The sequence below is a fragment of the Cynocephalus volans genome, chromosome 10 (genome assembly GCF_027409185.1).
Source record: "Cynocephalus volans isolate mCynVol1 chromosome 10, mCynVol1.pri, whole genome shotgun sequence".
Lineage (NCBI taxonomy): Eukaryota > Metazoa > Chordata > Mammalia > Dermoptera > Cynocephalidae > Cynocephalus > Cynocephalus volans.
In genome coordinates this window covers 60,388,083-60,408,856 of record NC_084469.1, presented here as the reverse complement: position 1 = coordinate 60,408,856, position 20,774 = coordinate 60,388,083, and the positions used below count along the sequence as shown (strand labels likewise).

At 51.0% G+C, this 20,774-nt stretch overlaps 1 protein-coding gene across 1 annotated transcript; it reads left to right on the top strand.

Moving 5' to 3' along the window:
* The first annotated feature begins 5,694 nt into the window (after positions 1 to 5,694).
* Positions 5,695 to 19,985, top strand: CADM4 (cell adhesion molecule 4). The gene is made up of 9 exons (XM_063112673.1): positions 5,695 to 5,764; positions 15,548 to 15,694; positions 16,087 to 16,239; positions 16,508 to 16,642; positions 17,141 to 17,305; positions 17,432 to 17,522; positions 17,904 to 18,076; positions 18,880 to 19,008; positions 19,581 to 19,985. Exons 1-9 carry the CDS (start codon positions 5,701 to 5,703, stop codon positions 19,688 to 19,690), a joined length of 1,167 nt encoding a protein of 388 aa, XP_062968743.1. The 5' UTR covers positions 5,695 to 5,700; the 3' UTR covers positions 19,691 to 19,985.
* The last annotated feature ends 789 nt before the right edge of the window (positions 19,986 to 20,774 follow it).

Genomic DNA, 20,774 nt, shown 5'->3' with positions numbered 1-20,774 from the left:
AACTACTTTGTTGTTCTCACATGTCTGCACTTCCCAGGGGGCTCTGGGACAGGAGACAGATAGGAGATAACTTGATGGCAGGAACTCCATTGATGCACCACAGTGAAGAAAAAGACAGGACTCTATTTCCCCTCATGCTCGGGGGCAGGGGATAAAGGCTGGACTATATTTCCCAAGATGCCTTAGGACTGACAGAAAAAGAACTACCATTCCAATGAAGTACAACTCTTGGAGTACAATATTGAAGAACCCGTGTTTTCCATGGTTCACTAAGGCAACTTACGGATACAAAATTACATTCATTGGGCCTGTGGCTAATGAAGAAAAAAAAAAGGACATTTTCCATGGTATTCGGGGGCAGGTGAGGGTCAGGGTTTCATTTTAGGACTTCTTCCAATCACATATCATCACCTTCATTGTGCTGGCTTAAAAAGGTGGGGTCTATATGTCTGTCTCTTTAATATGAGAGCCCCAGATGTTCCAGCCATCTCAGCCCAGGGACCAGACAGGTAGGTGAAGGAGCCACCCTGGACGTGCAGCCCCAGCAGATATGATATGGAGAAGAACCAAGAAACCCCATCCTATTAGTTTCCTAGGGCTTCCATAATGAATTATTACAAGCTTACAAATGAGGTGGCTTAAAAGAACAGAAACTTGTTCTCTCACAGTCCTGAATGCTAGAAGTCCAAAACTAAGGTGTTGGCAGAGTCATGCTTCTCTAAAGTCTCTGGGAAGAATCCTTCCCTTGCCTCTCCTTGGCTTCTGATGGTTGCCGGCAATCCTTGGCATTCTCTGGCTTGCAGCTGCGTATCTCTACCTCTGTCATCATATGGCCTTCCTTGTGAGTATGGCTCTATCTCCAATCTCTCTTGTAAGGATATCTGTCACTGGGTTAAGGGCCCACCCTATTCGGTTTGGGTTAATTTAATCATTAACTTAATCATATCTGCAGAGACTCTTTCCAAATAAGGTCATATGAATAGATACTGGGGGTTAGGACTTCAACATATATTTTGGGGGGACACAATTCAACACCCATATTACCAACAGCCAGAACTGAGACCTCAGATATATGGCCCCAGATGAACATTTCTTCCATCTTCAGCTGTTCAAGCCAGCCTAATTTTGGCCCCAGTCCATTCTGAAGCAGGTACACACCAATCCTGCTTAAATTCCTGATCCACAGAATCATATAATAAAAGGGCTATTGTTTTACACCACTAAGGGGTATTTTGGGGTATTCTGTTATATAGCAACAGTTAACTGGAGCAGTCATTTTTAAATTTATTTTTGCTAACTCTTCCCATTATAATTGCCATGGCAGGCAAGGCCTTTTGTTTGCTCACTACTGTACTACTAGTGCCTGGAATAGTGCCTAGAACATGGCAGGTGTTGAAGAAATAAAGGAAGGAAAGACCATCTTCTATGGGGCCTTACGACAAAAACCAGGCTATGGGAGGTCAATTAGCTCAGATGGTTAGAGCGTGGTGTTATAACACCAAGTTCAAGGGTTCAGATCCCCATACTGGGCAGGAGCAAAAAAAAAAAAAAAAAAAGAGGGCCAGGACTATATCTCCCATGATGCCCTACAGCACAGATGAGGCTAAGATGACATTTTCTGGGATGCTCCATAATTAAAATTGAGGATAATTTCACCTTTCCCATGATTTCCTACAGGCTAGAGACACATCTTTCATGATGCCTTATGGAAGGAATTAAGGCTAGGACTATATCTCCCATGGGACCCTATGGCAGAGATTGGAGGCTGGGATTACACCTCCCATGGTGCCTTACAGTGAGGGCCAGAGGATAGAAATGCATGTCCTGTGATGCCCTCCAGCACATATTGAGACTAGGGATAAATTTCTCATAATGTCCTTTACGATAGCTTGTGATCAGGACCTCATCGTAATGGTTCCCAAGTTTTTGTTCAGGGATCTTTGGTTGCAAGAAATAAAATCTGTTTATGCTGACTTAAGCAAAAACGATGTTATTGGAAGTTTAGAATACAAGCAAGAGCTGGGTCTCCAGGTCTCACAAGGGATAGGAAACAGAATTGAAAAGCCAGGTGAAATCAAGGTTATCTCCCTCTGGCAGAATTTCAATTCAGTCTGTCTCTCTGTCCGTCTGTCCTTCCTGGGCTTCCACTTTATTTTTCTGTTTTTCCACAGACTATCTTCTACTTCATACATAATAGTCAAATATGCACACTGAGATATTGAGTACCAAGAACCACTTGAGTCCCATTTCTAAAATTTTAGCCGAAAGACTTTGATCAGGTTCAGTTTTGCATCAGAAGTCTGGCCATAGCCCCCTCTACTAAGGCCAGGAAAGTTCACATAAAAGCCACTGCATATAGTTATTGAGGTCACACACAAGCATTCACTGCTCCTGCAGGTCTCATGGTATGCTGACCACTTGGCCAGAGCTGACCCTGTAAGAGAGATCCTATCAAAAGGATGGGGGAGCAACTGAAAAAGAAAGCTATCACTTAAAATGTTTTAATCAGGGCTGGCTGGTAGCGCAGTTGGTTAGAGCATAGCCTTATAACACCAAGGTCATGGGCCTGAACTAGCCAGCCGTCCCCCACCCCAAATGTTTTAATCAGCAAACAGGACTGCTTCCATGTATTCTATGTGAATCATAGGCAATATAGTGGTCAAGACTGCATGTAACAGGGCACCCAACTCAAAATGGTTGAAACAAAAAGGAAATTGATTATCTCACATAACAAGAGATCACAGCTGGGGCAGTTCCCAGGTTCACTAATTCAGTGGTTCCACATTGTCCTAAAAGACCCATTCAAGCTTGTCCACCTCATGACCTCAAAATGGCTGCTGCAGTTCCAGATATTGCACCCATGTTTAGAGGCAATAGCAATCGGGCCATCTGTGCCTGGGAGCTCTTTTTAGAAATAAAGAAAGCTTCCTTTCAAAACTTCCAGGCGGGCTTGCCCTTGTCTTTCATTCACCTGACTTGTTTCATACACCCATGCCTAAAGCAATCATTGGAAGGTGGCATGGAACTAAAACGTCTGACAAAGTATATACAGAACTCATTCCTGGGACTTCCCCAATGTCACTTGACTATTAAAGAATGGTGGATGCCTGAACAAAATCAATGTTCAGTTAGGAAGGAGGAAAGGGGGAGGGAATGATACTGGGAAAACAACTAATGAAAGTCTGCACTATCCCAAGACTTCAAAAACTCAAAAACGACTAACTCATGATGTGCAGCCCATCCCTTCCCCCAAAATAGTGGGCACGGCAGCTGTATCCCCAGTACCCATTTCTGTTTGAGAAAGCTGATCTCACCCCCGACCTGGGGGCAGATTCTGTGGTCCGTGTCTAATTTATTTAGCATAATCCTACCCCCTGGTCATAGGTATTGGCTTAGGGATAAGCAAATGGCATCATCTGGGTCAATAAGACACAATGAAAAGTTTGCCAGGGGTTTTAGGGACACGAAGTTTTAGGTTTTAGGGTCTTACGGGGGTTTAGAAAGGGACACAAAGTCCCCCACTCTGCTGAGGGAGTTTCTTTTTTTAAAAAAAGATGACCGGTAAGGGGATCTTAACCCTTGTCTTGGTGTTGTCAGCACCACACTCAGCCAGTGAGTGAACCGGCCATCCCTGTATAGGATCCAAACCCGTGGCCTTGGTGTTATCAGCACCACACTCTCCCGAGAGCGCCACGGGCCGGCCCTGAGGGAGTTTCTTAAAGTCTCTTCCTTCTCTCCCTTTCTCTCTTCCCCTTTCAGTCTCCCTCAGTCTAGCTCTCTCTGTCTATCTGTCTTTTTCTCTCCCCTGCCTCTCCCCAAATGTGAACCTGGTCCTAGGGCATTTGCCAGCCATCTTGCAACATGAGGGAAGTCATTCATCCTTAAGATGGAGGGATGGATAGACCATACTGAAGCCAGCCATGCCTCGGAGTTTTTGTTCTGTGAATCAGTTCTCTTTTCTTAAGTCTGTTGGGTTGTATTTGCTGTCTCTTGCACTAAAACTCTAATGGACAGAGTACCCTGGAGTAGGATGGGGACAGGACCACTCTCTTGTGGTGTGCTCAGATGGAAGATATGGTAGGACCCAAAGATGATGGATGAGAAACAAACCAACATCTCTCAGGGTGCACCACAGCTGGGGCAGGAGACATCAGTTAGAGTCCTGAGTGAGGGGACCTTGCAGGAAAAAACAACTACTAGATATCCCGTGAACTAGTCCCAAATGCAGGCCAAACACCTCTCTCTCACCTAGCCTAAATCCCAGAATATGAGCCCTGGAAGGAGGATTAGAGATTATCCAGCCTGACCACCCCTTACCCCAGTTTACAGAAGCTGGTAAACAGAACTGATAATAAAAATTGCTCAGAGCTGTGGTCCTGCGGACACAGGAGTTGATGGGAGCTTGGGTCCCGAGAACAGAGAGGATGCTGAGAGCTGGGCACTGAGGACAGAAAGAGTGCTGGGAGCTGAAGTCCCTTAGTGGGACTGGATATAGAATTTTTTTAGTAATGATGGAGATAAAGAGCAAGGATTTTCCTTGTGGTTATATCTGGACCTCAGTTTACCTGATTGTCAAACAGGCATGGGAGAGGTTGAGGCCCCCAACTTCCCATGGTTTCTCACTCTTCCTGGGTCCTATAGGTGATAATCCTATAGCCGGTTCCCACAGAGGTGGGCTCAGGGAGACCCACTCCAGGGAAGGAGAAGGGACCTAAGTCTGGAGGGGTGAGTCAGCATCAAGGATGGGGAGAGAAATGGGAAGGGCAGAGACAAGTACACACAGAGACAGGGATACAAAGAGAGACTGGAGCAGGAAGAGCAGGGGGAGGGCAGGGGGCGGGAGTGGGACGCCAGGACCTGGGAGGTGTCCACAGAAGCCTCCCCCTCCTTGGGGCCCAGGATTTAAGCTTCCCTCCAGTTGGTTCACTTTCAGGGGACCCCTATTGGGGAATGACGCGGAAACACGGGGTTTCTGAGTCAGAACAGGAGCGAGGGAAGGAGGAAGGGCAGGAGGGAGCTGACCCCACCCATGCTTGAGCCCCAGCCCCGCCCTGCCCGGGGAGATTCTGAACCTGTCCAGACATCGAGCTGCTCCCTTCCCTCTCAGGGTGGCTCAGCTCACCCCCTCTGACTGGACACCTTCACCTTCACACTCACCTGTCCACAGAACGCCCCCCCCACTCACCTTTCCCGTGTCACACCCCGCCTCCCTCAGTGCTCACAGCCTCACGCCCACTCCTCACGCCCGGCTCTCCCCTCACACGCCCGCACCTTCGCCACCCTCCCAACAACGCCCTGGGCACTCGCCTTCTCACAGCACCCGCACCTCACTCGCGAGCGTCCTCACGATGTTGCTACCCTCACACACAGCACCTCTGCCCTCACACGACACCCCCAGCCTCTCGCCCTCACCCACCTGGCGCACCTGCTCCCAGAGGCGGTCGCGCTCACACACAGCTTCTCCCCGCCTCTCCGGCTCGCACCCCCTGACACTTCCCATCCCTGACCCCCTCCCCCCATCGTCTGGCGGCCTCTCCTCCGTCACCCCCTCCCCTCCCCAGCCCCGGCCCCGCCCCGGCCTCGGCGCCCCGCCCCCGGGCGGGCAGGGGGCGGGGCGCGAGGGGCGGGGCGGGCGGCGCGGGCGGTGCAGGTGCCGGGCTGGGAGCGAGCGGCGGCGGCGGCGGCGGCGGCGGAGGCACCATGGGCCGGGCCCGGCGCTTCCAGTGGCCGCTGCTGCTGCTGTGGGCGGCCGCGGCGGGGCCAGGTAGGGTCGGGGGCCGGGGCTGGCCGGCCGGGCTGGGGCGGGGGGTGCGCCGCGGTGACAGCCTGGCCGCCGCGGGGCCGCAGAGGCTGAACAATGCGCGCGGGACCGGGCCGGGCCCCCTCCCCGGGACAAAGCGCAGCGCGGGCCGGGAGCCGGGAACCGCAAGCGGGGGGAGGGGGCGCGGGCCCTGGCCGCTGTGCCGCAGCCCCCCCACCCCATGCAGGCCCCGATCCCGGCGGGCACAAAGAGCCCGAACAACCCCCCCCAACAAGCCCGCCTTCTCTAGGCCGGTCCTGCTGTCCTTCTGTCCGGTCTCTGCATCCCTCTGTCCATCCGTTTCTGGATCTCTTTCTCTCTCCTTGTCCCCCTACCCTTGTCCTCTGTCCCTCAGTCTCGAAGTCCTGGTCCCTCCTTCTGTCTGTCCCCCTTTCTCCTTGCCTCCTTGTTCCCTATCTCTCTATCCTGTCTTTGTCCCCACCTCTGTCCACTGATCTCTGTCCCTTTTTCCTGGGTCACTCTGTCCCCCCATCATCCTCTCTATTCACCCTTCTCTGTTCCCCTGCATTTCTGTCCTCCCTCTCTGCCCCATCTCACTGTCACCCTTGTTTCTCTGTCCCTTTTTCTCTGCCCTCATCTGCCCTATCCCCTTGTCTCTGTCCCCTATCTATCTGTCACCCATTTCTCTATCCCTCTGTTACCTATCTCTCTCTTTCCCCCCACTCTCGTCCCACTGTCTTCCTGTCCCTTGTCTCTCTGCCTTCTATCTCTACCTTTCCAGTCTCCACCGTGGGATCACCCATCCCCATCCTTCATTCCTCCATCTCTATATCCCTCTGTGTCCCTGGAGAGGAATTAAGTCAGGCAGGGCATCCCAAAGAGTCCTGAGGCAGTGGGAAGGAAGGATGTCTGTGTGTTTGTGTGTGGGAAGTGGGTATGGGTTATGGGGAACCTTGGCATGTGGGCACACACATGGAATCAGCAAATGCCTCCCAGAACCCTCCTCACCCGTTGACCCACCCAGGCCATGATTTACAGAGAAGCCCCCTCCAAGACATCCAGGGGGCCATCCACACATTCTTGTCACACACAGTGAAAAGCTGGAGACCCCCAAGATTGGGTGACCCTGAGGCTAGGGACAAGGTCAGGAAGTGTCACCCACACACTCACTCTCACACTGTGTGTGTCTCAAACTTGCTAGGGGTTGCCCCCTCCCTGGTGTGTAAAGCCACTCTTGTTAGGAACAGATGATTGGGAGGTGGCAGGGCAAAAGCAGGAAGGCTGGGTGTCCTGTAGATTTGGGAGAGGAGTTGCAACCAGGTGGCACAGAGCTGGGTTTAAATCCTAGCTCTTGCCATGTGCCACAGCAGCCAATGGCAAACACCCCCCACCCCGCCCCCACCCCCACTACTGTCTGTCTGGGCTTGTTTTTCTTTTTGTTTTAGAAGATGACCAGTAAGGGGATCTTAACCCTTGACTTGGTTTTGTCAGCACCATGCTCTCCCAAGTGAGCTAACCGGCCATCCCTATATAGAGATCCGAACCTGTGGCCTTGGTTTTATCAGCACCTCACTCTCCCAAGTGAGCTATGGGCCGGCCCATGAGCTTGTTTTCCTTTATGTAAAGTGAGGTTGTTGAACTCAGTGACCTGACAGGAAACGCCCACTTGGACCCATGAAGGGGTTTCTGGCAAGTCCAGTGAGGTTACACCTTTCCCACTCCAGGGTTTGAGGCAGAGCCTCCCTCACCTGGGGACAAGGCGAGGGGCAAAGCTGACCTCTCACTCTCTGCCTTTCTTCTATAGTCTTCTGTGATTGCTTCAGAACTTTCACCATGGGCCGGCCCGTGGCTCACTCGGGAGAGTGCGGTGCTAATAACACCAAGGCCCCGGGTTCGGATCCCATATACGGATGGCCGGTTCGCTCACTGGGTGAGCGTGGTGCTGACCACACCAAGTCAAGGGTTAAGATCCCCTTACCGGTCATCTTTAAAAAAAAAAAAAAAAAAAAAAAGAACTTTCACCATTACCTCCTTTCTTCACAAGAGATATGCCACAATTTCCTAGATGAGAACTCTGGTACCTTAGCCATATTTCCATCATATTTTATTTTTCTTTATTTTTTAGGCTGAAAACCAGGCTCATAGAATCCTGGAACCAATGAATCCAGTAAACAAAAGCCCTGAGGTTACTTTAGAATGTTGACATCTTTAGGATTCTAGAATCCAGAAGTCTTTAGAATCTTGACACTTTAAAGTTCTAGAACCTTGGTGGTGTTAGTACTCTAGCATGGTAACATCTTTAAAATTCTGAAATCTTGATCTCTTGAGGTTCCTGGATCTTGACATCTCTTAGAATCATGGGACTTTGGAGTCTCAAAATCAGAATATAGCCTAAGATGACCACCTGCCCAGTTCAAGAATCCTTCCTCCAGCACTTCTGGGAGATAGCTCTACAGCCTTGTTCCTTGTTTAATTTTAAAGTCACTGCTTCCTGGCACCCTAATCCTCTGTAAACTTTCTCTAAATTAAATGGTGTGGGGCTTTACAAGTGGAGAGTGAGTATGGCATCATGGGAAGAACTCTGGCCTGAGAACTAAGGAATTTGGGTTCCAGCCTTGCCCAGGCCTCTCTGGAATAATTTTGTGTCAGTCCCTGTCCCTCTCTGACCCTCACTTTCCCCATCTGTAAAGTATGGGTTAGGGAGCTGTAGCACATGATCTCAGAGGGCCCTGCTTGCTTTCCTTTTCATTGGGTATTTCTGAATGGCATTGGCCACCAAATTTTAGGGGTCATCAGTGGTCCCCACATTTCCCTCTCAGTTACTCTCTTCCTCTCTAACCTTGCTCAGCCAGCAGGAGTGGGAATGGGAGATGGGGTCCATTTGTGCTTTTTCAGAAGTGTATTCTCTCTTTCCTGGTTTGCTCATCCGCCAAAAATCCCAGAAGAGGATGATCAGATTTACACTAAAGGCAGGAAGGGCCCAGGATGGGCAGAGGAGAGTGAGTGAGAGAAAGAGATGGGTTGCCTGCCCAGAAATACACACAGGCAGAAACAGAGACCCATGGGCCAGAAATTGGATAGAACAGAAAGGAGCAGAAGAAACAGATATACAGATACAAAGAAAGAACAGAAAAGCTTTTAAGAATTGGGGGGCATTGTGGAGGGGGAGGTTGTTGATCCCAAATAATGTTTTCCTCCAAAAAAGTGACTCACTTTTCCCTGTTAAATTTCTGAACAGCCACTCTGAGAACAGGGGGACCCTCCACCCATTGTGAGTCACCCCAAGGAACAGATCTTGGGAGGTTTCTATCACTGACCCCCCACCCACCCATGAGCCGGACACTTGAGTCTCCATATCCCAGGGGTGGGTTCTGCAATGGATTCCAAGACCTTAGACACAGCAGGGGCCTTGGGGTGGGTTAATGTCGTGCGAGCCTGGCCTGTCCCGAGCCTGGCCTGTCCCCGTCTTGGGGAACACAAAGGCAGCTTTCTCTCTCTGGGTGGGGTGGAGTGGGGGCCTGGAGACAGTCAGACCCACAAGCATCCAATGGTCTGTGGCCCCAGGACCTAAGCACCCACTGGTTTCTGCCTGTGAAGACCCCAGCCCATAGGAACTAGGCACCCAGGCTCCTCCGCACACACCCAGTGGGGCAAGAGGGCAGGGGCAGAGCCTGGGCTCTTCTGGGAAGGGGGATGAATAGAGGGCACTGGGGGTGGAGGATTGGACAGTGGGAGCTCAGTGCAGGCTTGCACCCTTCCTGGAGCAGGAATTCGTCCCCTCACCCCACACCCAGGGAGAATCTCCAGAGGACTCCCCACCCCCTGGCTGGGCCTGAGGTCTGGAATCCAGGGAGTCCCGAATATCCCAGGAACGTGGGGGCCACAGGGGGAACTTTGTGTGTGAGGCTGCTGACTCACCCCTACGCCCCCACCTGATGCCTGGGTCCCCAGATAGGAGGGGGACAAAGGGCTGAGGAGGCAGGACTGTGGTACTGGGGATTGCTGTAGACTTGGAGTCAAAAGTTTCCAAGAGAGGAGGGGACTGTGGTCCTGGACTCCTGGGTCTGAGAGAGGAGGGACTGAGGACCAGGACTCACAAGTCTGAGGGAGGAGGAGGATGAGTGCCTGGGCCTGTGGGTCTGAGGGAGGAGGGATCCGAGGTCTTGAACTCCTGGGTCTGAGGGAGGAGTGGGCTGGGAGTCCATACTCCTAGGTCTTGAGGGAGGAAAAGGTGGGGGGGTCCTATTCCAGGTTTTCGAGGAAGGAGGGGCTGGGACCCTGATGCCTAGGTTCTGAGAATACAGGCGCCTTCACAAGGCTGAGCTGGGGAAGAATCGAAGCTTTGTGCAAGGATGTTCGGACTCCGCCATTGGTGGGGGGCTGGGGGGGGGGTTCGGCCAGGACGCAGGGATGTACCACATCCCTAAGGGAGAAAGGGGGAAAAAGGCATGATGCCAGGAGCCCCCTAGGGAGCGGATACGGAGGGGGTGGCTGTGACCTTCCTGGAGCCATGACCTTGAGACTCCCTTGGGTATTCGCTGACTCAGGACCCAGGAAGTGCTCCCCCACCCTGCTTAGTCTCCGTGGAAACATCCACCAGCTGTGTACTCTGGACCCCTGGCTTCTGGCTTCTGAAGGAGGAGGGAACTGGAAGCCCAGATTCCTGGATCTGAGAGGGGAGAAGGCTCAGGGTTCAAACTCCTGGGTTTGAAGGAAGAGGATGCTGAGAGCCCAGACTTCAGGATCCTGATAGAGGAGCGGGCTGGGAGCCTGGACTGGCAGAGGAGGTGGTTGGGGGCTGGATTCCTGGGTCTAATGGAAGAGGGATCTGGATTTCTGGGGCTCTATGTATTACTATCACCTGCTCAGCCTCTTTCCCAAACCCTCTCCTGTCCCTTTTTCCAGGCACCATCCCCATGACGACTCCTGGCTGTCAACACAGTTTAAAGGGCCAGTGCCACAATCCCAAAAGCTCAGCCCCTCTCTGACCAGAAAGCCCTGCTCCCACCACCCCCCAACCCTGAAACAAAAGCTCCTGGGACATTAATATTCCAGGCACAGACACTGTTGGTTACTGACTCCTCAGGAGGGGGAGGGAATAAGACAAAAGCCCCCCAACCCTCACCCCATGTGCACCCTCAAGCAGAGAGCAGGGATAAATTTGGGTGTGTGTGGGGGGGGCAGATCCAGAGGACACAATGGCTCCCAGGAGATGGTGAGTTTTGCTGCTGGCTTGCCTGGGACCCCCTAAGCCTCATTCTCCACATCTGTAAAATGGGGGGCTAGTATTGGACTAGCACTGAGGTACAGGATCCATGGATAGGCTTTGAGATGTTTATAAAAGTGCCAGAACATACAGGCCAGTTTTCATGTGCATGGACATGTTTCTGGAGGTTGTAATAACAACAGCCTTGTGGAGAGGGCTCCCTGAGCTTCAAGCACCAGGCTAATCCCTATGAGGCAGACACTGGTATCATCCTCATTTTACAGACAGGGTGACTGAGGCTCAGAAGGGTTAGGCCACTTGCCCAAGGTCACACAGATTGCAGGTGGTCAAACTGGGATAACCCAGGTGTTTAAAATGGGAAATAACGATGTCTCAAAGTTGTTGAGGCTGAAATGAGATCCTGTCTGACATGTGTGATTCATTTAGCATGCTCCCCTGACATTTATCAAGTGCTAGGCACACTGGTGGGCTCATTCCAGGCAGAGGAAAGAGCAAGTTCAAAGGCCCAGGGGTAGGAAAAAGCTCAGCATGTTGGAGGGACATCAAGGCCAGTGAGCTTGGATTGAAACAGAAGAGTGGTTGGAACTGAGGTGAGAGGTGGGCCAGGCCACATAGCACCTTGAAGGCCCAGGGAAGGAATTTCAATTTAATTCTAAGTGTAATGGGTAGCCATTGGAGGATTTTATTTTTTAATTTTTTTAAAAGATGACAGGTAAGGGGATCTTAACCCTTGACTTGGTGTTGTCAGCACCACGCTCTCCCAAGTGAGCCATGGGCCTGCCCTACCTTGGAGAGACGACTTGATCTGATTTACCTTTTTGTAAAATCCATCTGCTGCCATGTAGAGAATGGCTTTGGAGGAGGCAGGCACGGAAGCAGAGAGACCCCACAAGTAGACTCTTGAAGGGTCCAGGTGAGAGATGATATTGTTGGATAAGGGTGATGGTAGGAGAGGTAGACAAAGGTGAATAGATTTGGGATATGTTTTGGGGGTAGAATGGGCAGATATTGCTGATGGAATAGATGTTGAGGGTGAGGAAAAGGGAGAGAATTGGGATGATTTCTAGGTTTTTGGCCTGAGCAACCGAGTGGATGCTTGTGACATTTTATTTTATTTTATTTATTTTTTATGGATGGCTGGTATAGGGATCTGAAACTTGTGACATTTATTGAGACTGAGAAAACTTAGAGAGAAAAATATTTGGGGCAAGGATTGAATGTGTTAAGCTCAATATTTCAGGAGGTGCCAGATAAACCTCAGATAGTGGTTTAAATACTAAAAGTGTTATACTCACACATAAAAGAAGTCCAGAAGTAGGAGTCCAGGGCTATTATGGGCAACGCCATATCTTCACTGGAGACTCAGGTACCTTCCAGCTCTTGGTTTCACCATCCCCACTGCCCTTCTTCTCACAGCCCAAGATAGCTGCTGGAACTCCGTGCATCACATCCTAGTTCTAGGCAGCACAGGTGACCTGGTAGAAAAAGGATTAGTCCCCTTTCTTTGGGAAGTCTTTCCAAAATTACCGCATGACATTTTTGTTTATATCCAATCCAGTTGCGCATGGCCTCACATTGCTGCAAGAAAGACTGAAAAATATCTCTCTCTTTAGGGCAACCATTAAATACAATCAGAGTTCTTTTACTGAGGTGAAAGGGAAGAATGAATGTTGGGATAGGAAGCCAGCAGTTTTTGCCTCCATCCCTTAGCATTAGTCTTTTCTACCCCTTAACCTCCAAATTAGGTTAACCATCCTCACACAGCGAACATAGCACTTTTTTTTTTAGATGACCAGTAAGGGGATCTTAACCCTTGACTTGGTGTTATCAGCACCACACTCTCCCAAGTGAGCCACGGGCTGGCCCTGAACATAGCACTTTTGATGGGTTTTTACAGTGACTTATATCTACTTCCCTGTATACCTTAAAGGCCTTCCAGGGCAGGGACCTCATCTGACTCATCTCTGGGTACTCAGCCCCTGAAAACCTACCCAATGCTCAGGAAATACTCAAATGAATAAATGAAACCCTGAGACAGAATGTAAGAGACACGGATAGTTATCCAGCATTTAAAACATAAGCAGATCTGAGCATGGCATTTTCCTTCTTCAAAACCTCCACTGGCATTTAGGATAAAAGCTAGTCTCCTAGCTTGGCATTCAAGGCCCATTACAAGCATATCCCACAACTCCTCATCAATGCTGGACACTTCACCCAAACAGCCAGGAGTGGATATGGATGCAGGATATGGAATTGGAGAGATCTAGATGCAGATCCTGGCTCTGCCACTCTTGGCTGTGACCTTGGGCAAGTCATTTCATTTCTTCTGGGTCATTTTCTCACCTATAAAATGGAAATTGGGAAAAAATGAGGATTGATAATAGTGCTTACCTTACACAGGTTCCTTAGTATCTGCAGGGGATTGGTTCCAGGACCCCTGCGGATACCAAATCCATGGATGCTCAAGTCTCTCATATAAAACGATGAAGTATTTGCATATAACTTAAGCACATCCTTCCATTTACTTTTTTTTTTTTTTTTTTTGGTGGCTAGCTGGTATATGGATCTAAAGGCTTGACCTTGGTGTTATTTTTTATTTTTATTTTTTTAAAGATGACCGGTAAGGGGATCTTAACCTTTCACTTGGTGTTGTCAGCATCACGCTCTCCTAAGTGAGCCAACTAGCCATCCCTATATAGGGATCTGAACCCATGGCCTTGGTTTTATCAGCACCACACTCTCCCGAGTGAGCCACAGGCTGGCCCCTTGACCTTGGAGTTATAATGCCATGCTCTAACCAACTGAGCAAACAGCCAGCCAGTGTATTGATTTTGTTTTTTATTTGCATTATTTTTTATTGTTGTTGTTGTTTTTTTTAATATTTTTGATCCATGGATGCAGAACCCACAGATCTATTGTGAAGATCAAATGGAAATTTTATGGGTAATGCCCTTTACACAGTGCCTAGCACAGCAAGTACTAATAGTAGCTATGGTGGTTATTGTTATTTTGAGGATGACAATGATGGTGATGCTAATGATGATTAGTCTCGGCTTTCAGTTTTTCTCTAGGCTGTTTACTGGTGCTAGAAACACCCCCTTTCTAATTCTCTACCTGTTCCTGTGATGAATTAATCAGAGTAGGTTAACTACTTTAGCAAACAGCCCTGAAATCTCAATGGCTTAACTGAAAAGCTTACATGTATTTCTCACTCATGTCACAGTCTTGTACAGCCAGGTCATGGGGACTGTCAGTCAGGGATCTGGGCTCCTTCCAGCTTGTGATCCTGCCCTCCTCTAGGCTCCTTGGAGTCCTCTCCATTCAGCCATAATGAAGGATTTTTTTTTTTTTTTTAAGATGACTGATAAGGGGATCTTAACCCTTGACTTGGTGTTGTCAGCACCACGCTCTCCCAAGTGAGCTAACTGGCCATCCCTATATAGGTATCTGAACCCGTAGCCTTGGTGTTATCAGCACTACACTCTCCCAAGTGAGCCACGGGCTGGCCCCCAGAATGAAGGATTTTGAAGGAGATGGGCCAGACTGGTAGAGGAATTTATCTCTTCCACCTATATGTCATTGGCCAGAAATCCCTCACATGGCCCCACCTATCTACAAAGAGTGCTGGGAAATGTAGCCTAGTTGTGTTTTCTATAAGTTAACTTTAGCAGTGGAACAGACCACCCAAAACTTGGTGGCTTAAAATAATTACTTTATTTGTTCACCACTCTGTGGGTCAGCAATTTGAGCTGGATCAGATGGGCAGATCTTATCTTGGTCTCAGCTGGGGTTATTTGTGTGGCTGTGTCATCTGGTAATGCTACTGTGGTTGGAGTGAGATGGCCTCACTCACACACCTGGCACTAGTACTGGGCTTTCCTCGCCATGTGGTCTCATCCTCAAAGAGGCTAGTCTGGACATCTTCACCCAACAGTCTTAGGGTAGCAGAAGGCACGAGTAGAAGCTGCAAGGCCTCTTCAGGCCTAGCCTCTAGAACTCATACAATATGACTTCTAGCAAATTCTATTGGTCAAAGTAAGTCACAGGCCTACCCAGATTGGAAGGGGGCAGAATTCCTTTCCAATGGGAAGAGTAGCAAAGTCAACTTGCAAAGGGCATGTCCAGGAACAGGAAGAATATTATGGCCATCTTTGCAGACAAGGTACAATATGTGACCAGGTGTGAAAGATGGGGTTTGGAGAACACGCGGTAGTCTCCCACACCTGGTGAATTCCTGCTCACTGTAAGATTTAGATCCAATGGAGCTTTCTTTCAGAGCCTTCTCTGACCACCCATCTCCCTTTCTAGGCTCCTAGTGTGTCTTGTGCTGCCCCATTACAGGATATACCACTGGATCTTGACGGCAGCTCTTGTAGAGTAGGGAGCAGATTTTCTCCATGTCCTAGACTCTAGCTGCAGGAAATGTTGTGTGCAATGAACTGAATGAGAGGAGAAGAGGGATTGGAGGTTTGAATGCAAGAGGAAAAGAAGGAGAAAGAAAAAATTGAATTGCAACCCTCAATGGGTCTCTTATCTTGTCTCTCTGTCTACTGGTCCAGGTGCAGGACAGGAAGTACAGACAGAGAACGTGACAGTGGCTGAGGGTGGGGTAGCTGAGATCACCTGCCGTCTACACCAGTATGATGGGTCCATAGTTGTCATCCAGAACCCAGCCCGGCAGACCCTCTTCTTCAATGGCACCCGTGGTGAGTACTGGGGACCAAAATCCTGAGTGTCAAAGGAGGATAATGCTGGGGCCTGTACTCAAGGATAAGATTGGGGCCTGTACTCATGTGTCCTGAACGAGGACACACTGAGGGTCTGGACTCCTGATCCTGCAGGCAGGAGGGCTTGAAATTTCTGGGTCCCGAAGGGAGTAAATAGGAAGGTACTTGAAAAGGTTTGTGGAAAAATAGAATTAAAATATAATACGGATCTTTCCATGAACTTTTTGAAGTATCTCCATAGTTGCACACCTTTGACTCATAGGTATGGCTAGAGAAAAAAGGTAGAGGACTGAACTCTAAGCTCCTGGAGGAAGGGTGGGACTGGAAACCAGGACTCCCTAAATTCACGCCTTCCCCTTCACTGTCTTTAGCCCTGAAGGACGAACGTTTCCAGCTTGAAGAGTTCTCCCCTCGACGGGTGAGGATCCGGCTCTCAGATGCCCGCCTGGAGGATGAGGGGGGCTACTTCTGCCAGCTTTACACCGAGGATACCCATCACCAGATTGCCACGCTGACTGTGCTAGGTAATGGCCTCCCCTCCCCAGACCTACCTCCTCCTCCTTTCTCAGACTCCACTTCTCTCTTATCCTCAGACTTCTGACCCTGGCTGTTTTTAACCTCCGGGACATCTGGTTCCCGTAAATATGGCAGGCCTTCCTGACCTCTGGCCTCTTTGAACCCTGTCACCTGGGACCCTGGCTCCCTTTAGTCCCTGGGATCCCGCATCCTGGTCGCTTTGAGCCCACCTTGGCGCCTTCCTTAACCGTCTTAACCCCCTTCTCCCTGCGGCAGTGGCCCCGGAGAATCCCGTGGTGGAAGTCCGGGAGCAGGCGGTGGAGGGCGGTGAGGTGGAGCTCAGCTGCCTTGTTCCGCGGTCCCGCCCGGCCGCCACCCTGCGCTGGTACCGGGACCGCAAGGAGCTGAAAGGTACCCCTGACTGGATGCTAATGGAGGGAGGGCACTTGAGAGGAGGAGGGGTTCCCGGAGGCGGGGCTTAGGAAAGAGGCTCTTTTGTATGTGGGCGGGGCTTGTGCAAGAAGAGTGCGGAGGTTCTGACAGACACTAGCCTTTCAGGATGTTGCTGTTAGGGCTGGCGGGTTAGCTGAGTTGGTGAGAGCGTGGTGCTGATAACACTCAGGGGTTCGGATCCATCTACCGGCCAGCTGCCGAAAAAAATAAAATAAAATATGTAGCTATTGGTTGAAGTGATAGATGAGAAGGCGTGGGAGTGAAAGAGGGAGAAGCTTTGGGAAGAGGCTCCGGTTGGGGGAAGAGGCTCGGTTTGGGGAGGGGCGTGGTTTGGAGGACAAGAAGGAAGGCATGTGGGTAAGGGGCGGGGCTTAGCAAATAGTTTGCTTGGGGATTGGCTGGGGAAGATGGGCGGGGTCGGAATCAGCCTGATGGTGTCCGGGCGGGGCGTGGCAGGAGTGAGCAGCGCGCAGGAAAATGGCAAGGTCTGGAGCGTGGCGAGCACAGTGCGGTTTCGTGTGGACCGCAAAGACGACGGCGGTATCGTCATCTGCGAGGCGCAAAACCAGGCGTTGCCCTCCGGACACAGCAAGCAGACGCAGTACGTGCTGGACGTGCAGTGTAAGTGCCCGGCGGGCCGGGACCCTGGGAGTCCCAACGCCAGCCACCCGTCCCTGGGAGGGTCCCTAGCCTCGCGTGATCACCCGGATGACCTGGAAACCACTCTGTCGTCTTGCTTCTGCTCAGACTCCCCCACGGCCAGGATCCATGCCTCCCAAGCTGTAGTGAGAGAGGGAGACACGCTGGTGCTGACGTGTGCTATCACAGGGAACCCCAGGTGAGCCCTGGGGCCCAAGACTCCTGGATCCTCAGGAAAAGAGGGCTGGTCACCTGGATACCTGAGTCTCAGAAAGGAGGGGCCTGGGCGAACAGGAGTCTGGGACCCGACTTCTGGGTCCTGAGGGAGGAGGGGTGTGGGGTCCCAGACTCCTGGATTCTAAGGGTGGAAGGGTCTGGGAGGACTAGGATTCCTGAGACCCTGGTGATGGGTGGAATCTGGTTCCGGGACTGTTGGTTTTCTAGGAAGGAAAGGGATAGTAGGGAGCCTCTTCTTTGGAGGCCCCTGCGGGATGAGAGCTGCATGTCTAGATTCTTGAGAAGTCAGGATGGTTGCTGGCACCTGGGTTCCTAACTCTCACTATACTTTACCCCCTCCCAGGCCAAATCAGATCCGCTGGAACCGCGGGAATGAGTCTCTGCCGGAGAGGGCCGAGGCGATGGGGGAGACTCTCACGCTGCCGGGTCTGGTATCAGCGGATAATGGCACCTACACTTGCGAGGCGTCGAACAAGCATGGCCACGCGAGGGCGCTCTATGTGCTCGTGGTCTACGGTGAGGGCAGGCTGCAGCAGGTCTGGGGCGGGGCTCAGGGCAGGCGCGGGGCGTTTGGGACAGGACTTGGGCGAAGAGATATTCGGGAGGTCAAGAGCCAACAGACTTCATATAGTTCTGGGGCCAGACTATCCGGCTGGGTTCAAATTCGGCTCTGCCGCCTCACAGCTGTTGCAGTGAACTTAATCTATCTGCGCCTTAGTTTCCTCATCGGTAAAATGGAATAAGCTCCTACCTCACAGGGTTGTGAAGATTATATGAACTAAATATGTAAAGCGGTTGGAATGTCCCCTAGCACTTAATGTGCTTTCTGTTTAGCTCATTACGGTGGGGCAGGAATTTTGGAAGTGGTTGGGCCCTAGTCCAGCACTTTAAATATCTGGAACGTTTTGGACAAGGTGGGAAGGGACTTGGACCTGGTCTTTAACTCTATTTCTTCGGGGGGGGGGGGGGAACTGACTCAAAAGAAAAGGACTGGCCAGCCAAAAAAAGAAAAAAGAAAAGCGACGTGCTATTTCTGTCTTCTGGGGGAGGGGGGAGAGGGAGAGGAGGGAGTTTTTTTTAGCAAAAATTCAGTGACAGGGTCAGGCACTGTACAAACAAGCGTTTCTTGAGGAAGTGGAGCATCGGCAAAGAGTGGAGCCATGAGAAAGGACTACAGGGTGGCAGTAATTCTGAGGGGTGTGGCACGTAAAAGGGTGTGGTTAGATGTGGTGTGCTGACTGGCTTAAGAATTTGGTAGCGATGGGGCCGGATTGGGACCATCCTCTGATGACTGGCCCTGCGCCCTGTCCCTCTGGCAGACCCCGGTGCGGTGGTAGAGGCTCAGACGTCGGTTCCCTACGCCATTGTGGGCGGCATCCTGGCGCTGCTGGTGTTTCTGATCATATGTGTGCTAGTGGGCATGGTCTGGTGCTCTGTACGACAGAAGGGTGAGTGGGGGCGGGGCCTGAATTCAGCTAGGGGTGTGGTTGGTTATGGGATTTGGAAAAGGGCGGGGCCTAGAGCCCAGGTTAGGCAAAGTGTGGGCATAGAGCCAGGATAATGAAGGGACGTAGCCTAGACCCAGGATTCGAAATCCAGCGGGATCTGAGGTCAAAATTCCAAAGTGGGGAGCTTTACGCCTAGCACTCTAAAAGTGATGAAACTGAATTAATAATAAAGGGATGAGGACGAATTAACGCCATGGATTTTAATAAAACAACTTATCTTCCTAATTGCTGGATTCGTTGAGAACAGAGCAAGGGGATGCCACCAAGAGAAGGGGAAAGGGTGGATCTTCCCGTGAACTTTTGGAGTCTTCCTAATTCTGCTTTTACCTCTTTCTCTGCCACTGTTTTTGCTATTCTCTGGACTTGACTTCCTCTCCCTGTGTGTTCCATTTCTCCCTCTTCTTTCGTCTGGTATTTGTCTTGTCTGTTTATCCTCTTCTCATATATTTCTGTCCAATTCCTGGGTCCACATATAAATGTCCCCTCTGCCCGGGGGTCTGTCACCCCCTCAGGCTCCTATCTGACCCATGAGGCCAGTGGTTTGGATGAGCAGGGAGAAGCAAGAGAAGCCTTCCTCAATGGCAGCGATGGACACAAGAGGAAAGAAGAATTCTTCATCTGACCCCACCCCCATCCCAGGCCTGGGCCTGGGCTGGGGTCCTCCCCACTGCCAGCTGCAAGGAACCAGCAAAGACATTTACCAGAGTCTGGGATGGTGGGCTTCTCCCCCCACCACTAACACCTCAGACGCTTGGGCAGGGATTGGGGCTGTTGGATACCTCTGCAAGGGCCAGAAATGAGGGCTCAGAGGTCTGGGTCCCCCAGGGGGCAGAGGCCAAAGGTCCAGATCCCCCAAGTCCAGGGAGGGTGGTAGGGATTGGGTTGGGTGAAGATGACTGGGGGAAGGCCAGGGCCCCTAGTCTACAGAACCAGGTCTTGTGGGGAGGGAGTCAGATTCTAGGAAGGGCGGGGCGGGCAGGGAAGGGAAACAGATTTCTTTGGGGGTTCCAGACCCCATGCCAGCCATTGTAAGAGTTCCACAGAGCTCTGGGCACCTCTTTGCAAAGCCATGTTTGCACGGTGGGGGTATGGGTGGGGGGAGGGCATGGAAACAGGGATTCTGTGTCTTTGTGTCATAACACACACTTTGATCGGGTCAGTGAGGGAGACAGCCCCAACCCTTTTCTCCAATCCCCTTCCCCAGGTTACTGGGCACCCCTTTCCTCCACCTCCTCCCCTCACGTCTGTCCCACCCATATTTGTCTCTCTGTCCACCCACTCCTGGGGGGGCCTTTCCCATCTCTCCTCCAGGCCCCCCGAGGAGGGGGAAAGGAGTCTGGGGGGATACGTGTTCTCTATGGTTTTATATATAATATATTAAAAAAATCAAAAATCTGTATGAAAATATCAGATTGCACCCACCTCCCCCATTCCTGGCTTTTGCCCCCTTTTTCTTGTTAAAAAAACAAAACAAAACACATTTTGTACGGGGCGGGGAGGGGAATGGGGAGAGGGTTTGGCAATCCCACTAACCATCATTAAACTGAGGAGAGAACAAGTGTTTGGGGTGGCTGTGTGTCTGTCCCTCTACCAGGGCTGCACCATTGGGAGGGGAACTGAGGGGGAGGGAGGGAAGTGTGAAGGTTGGTGGTGGAGCGTATAAGCCAGGAGAGGGTCTTGACTTCACCTATGGCACCTCCACTTTC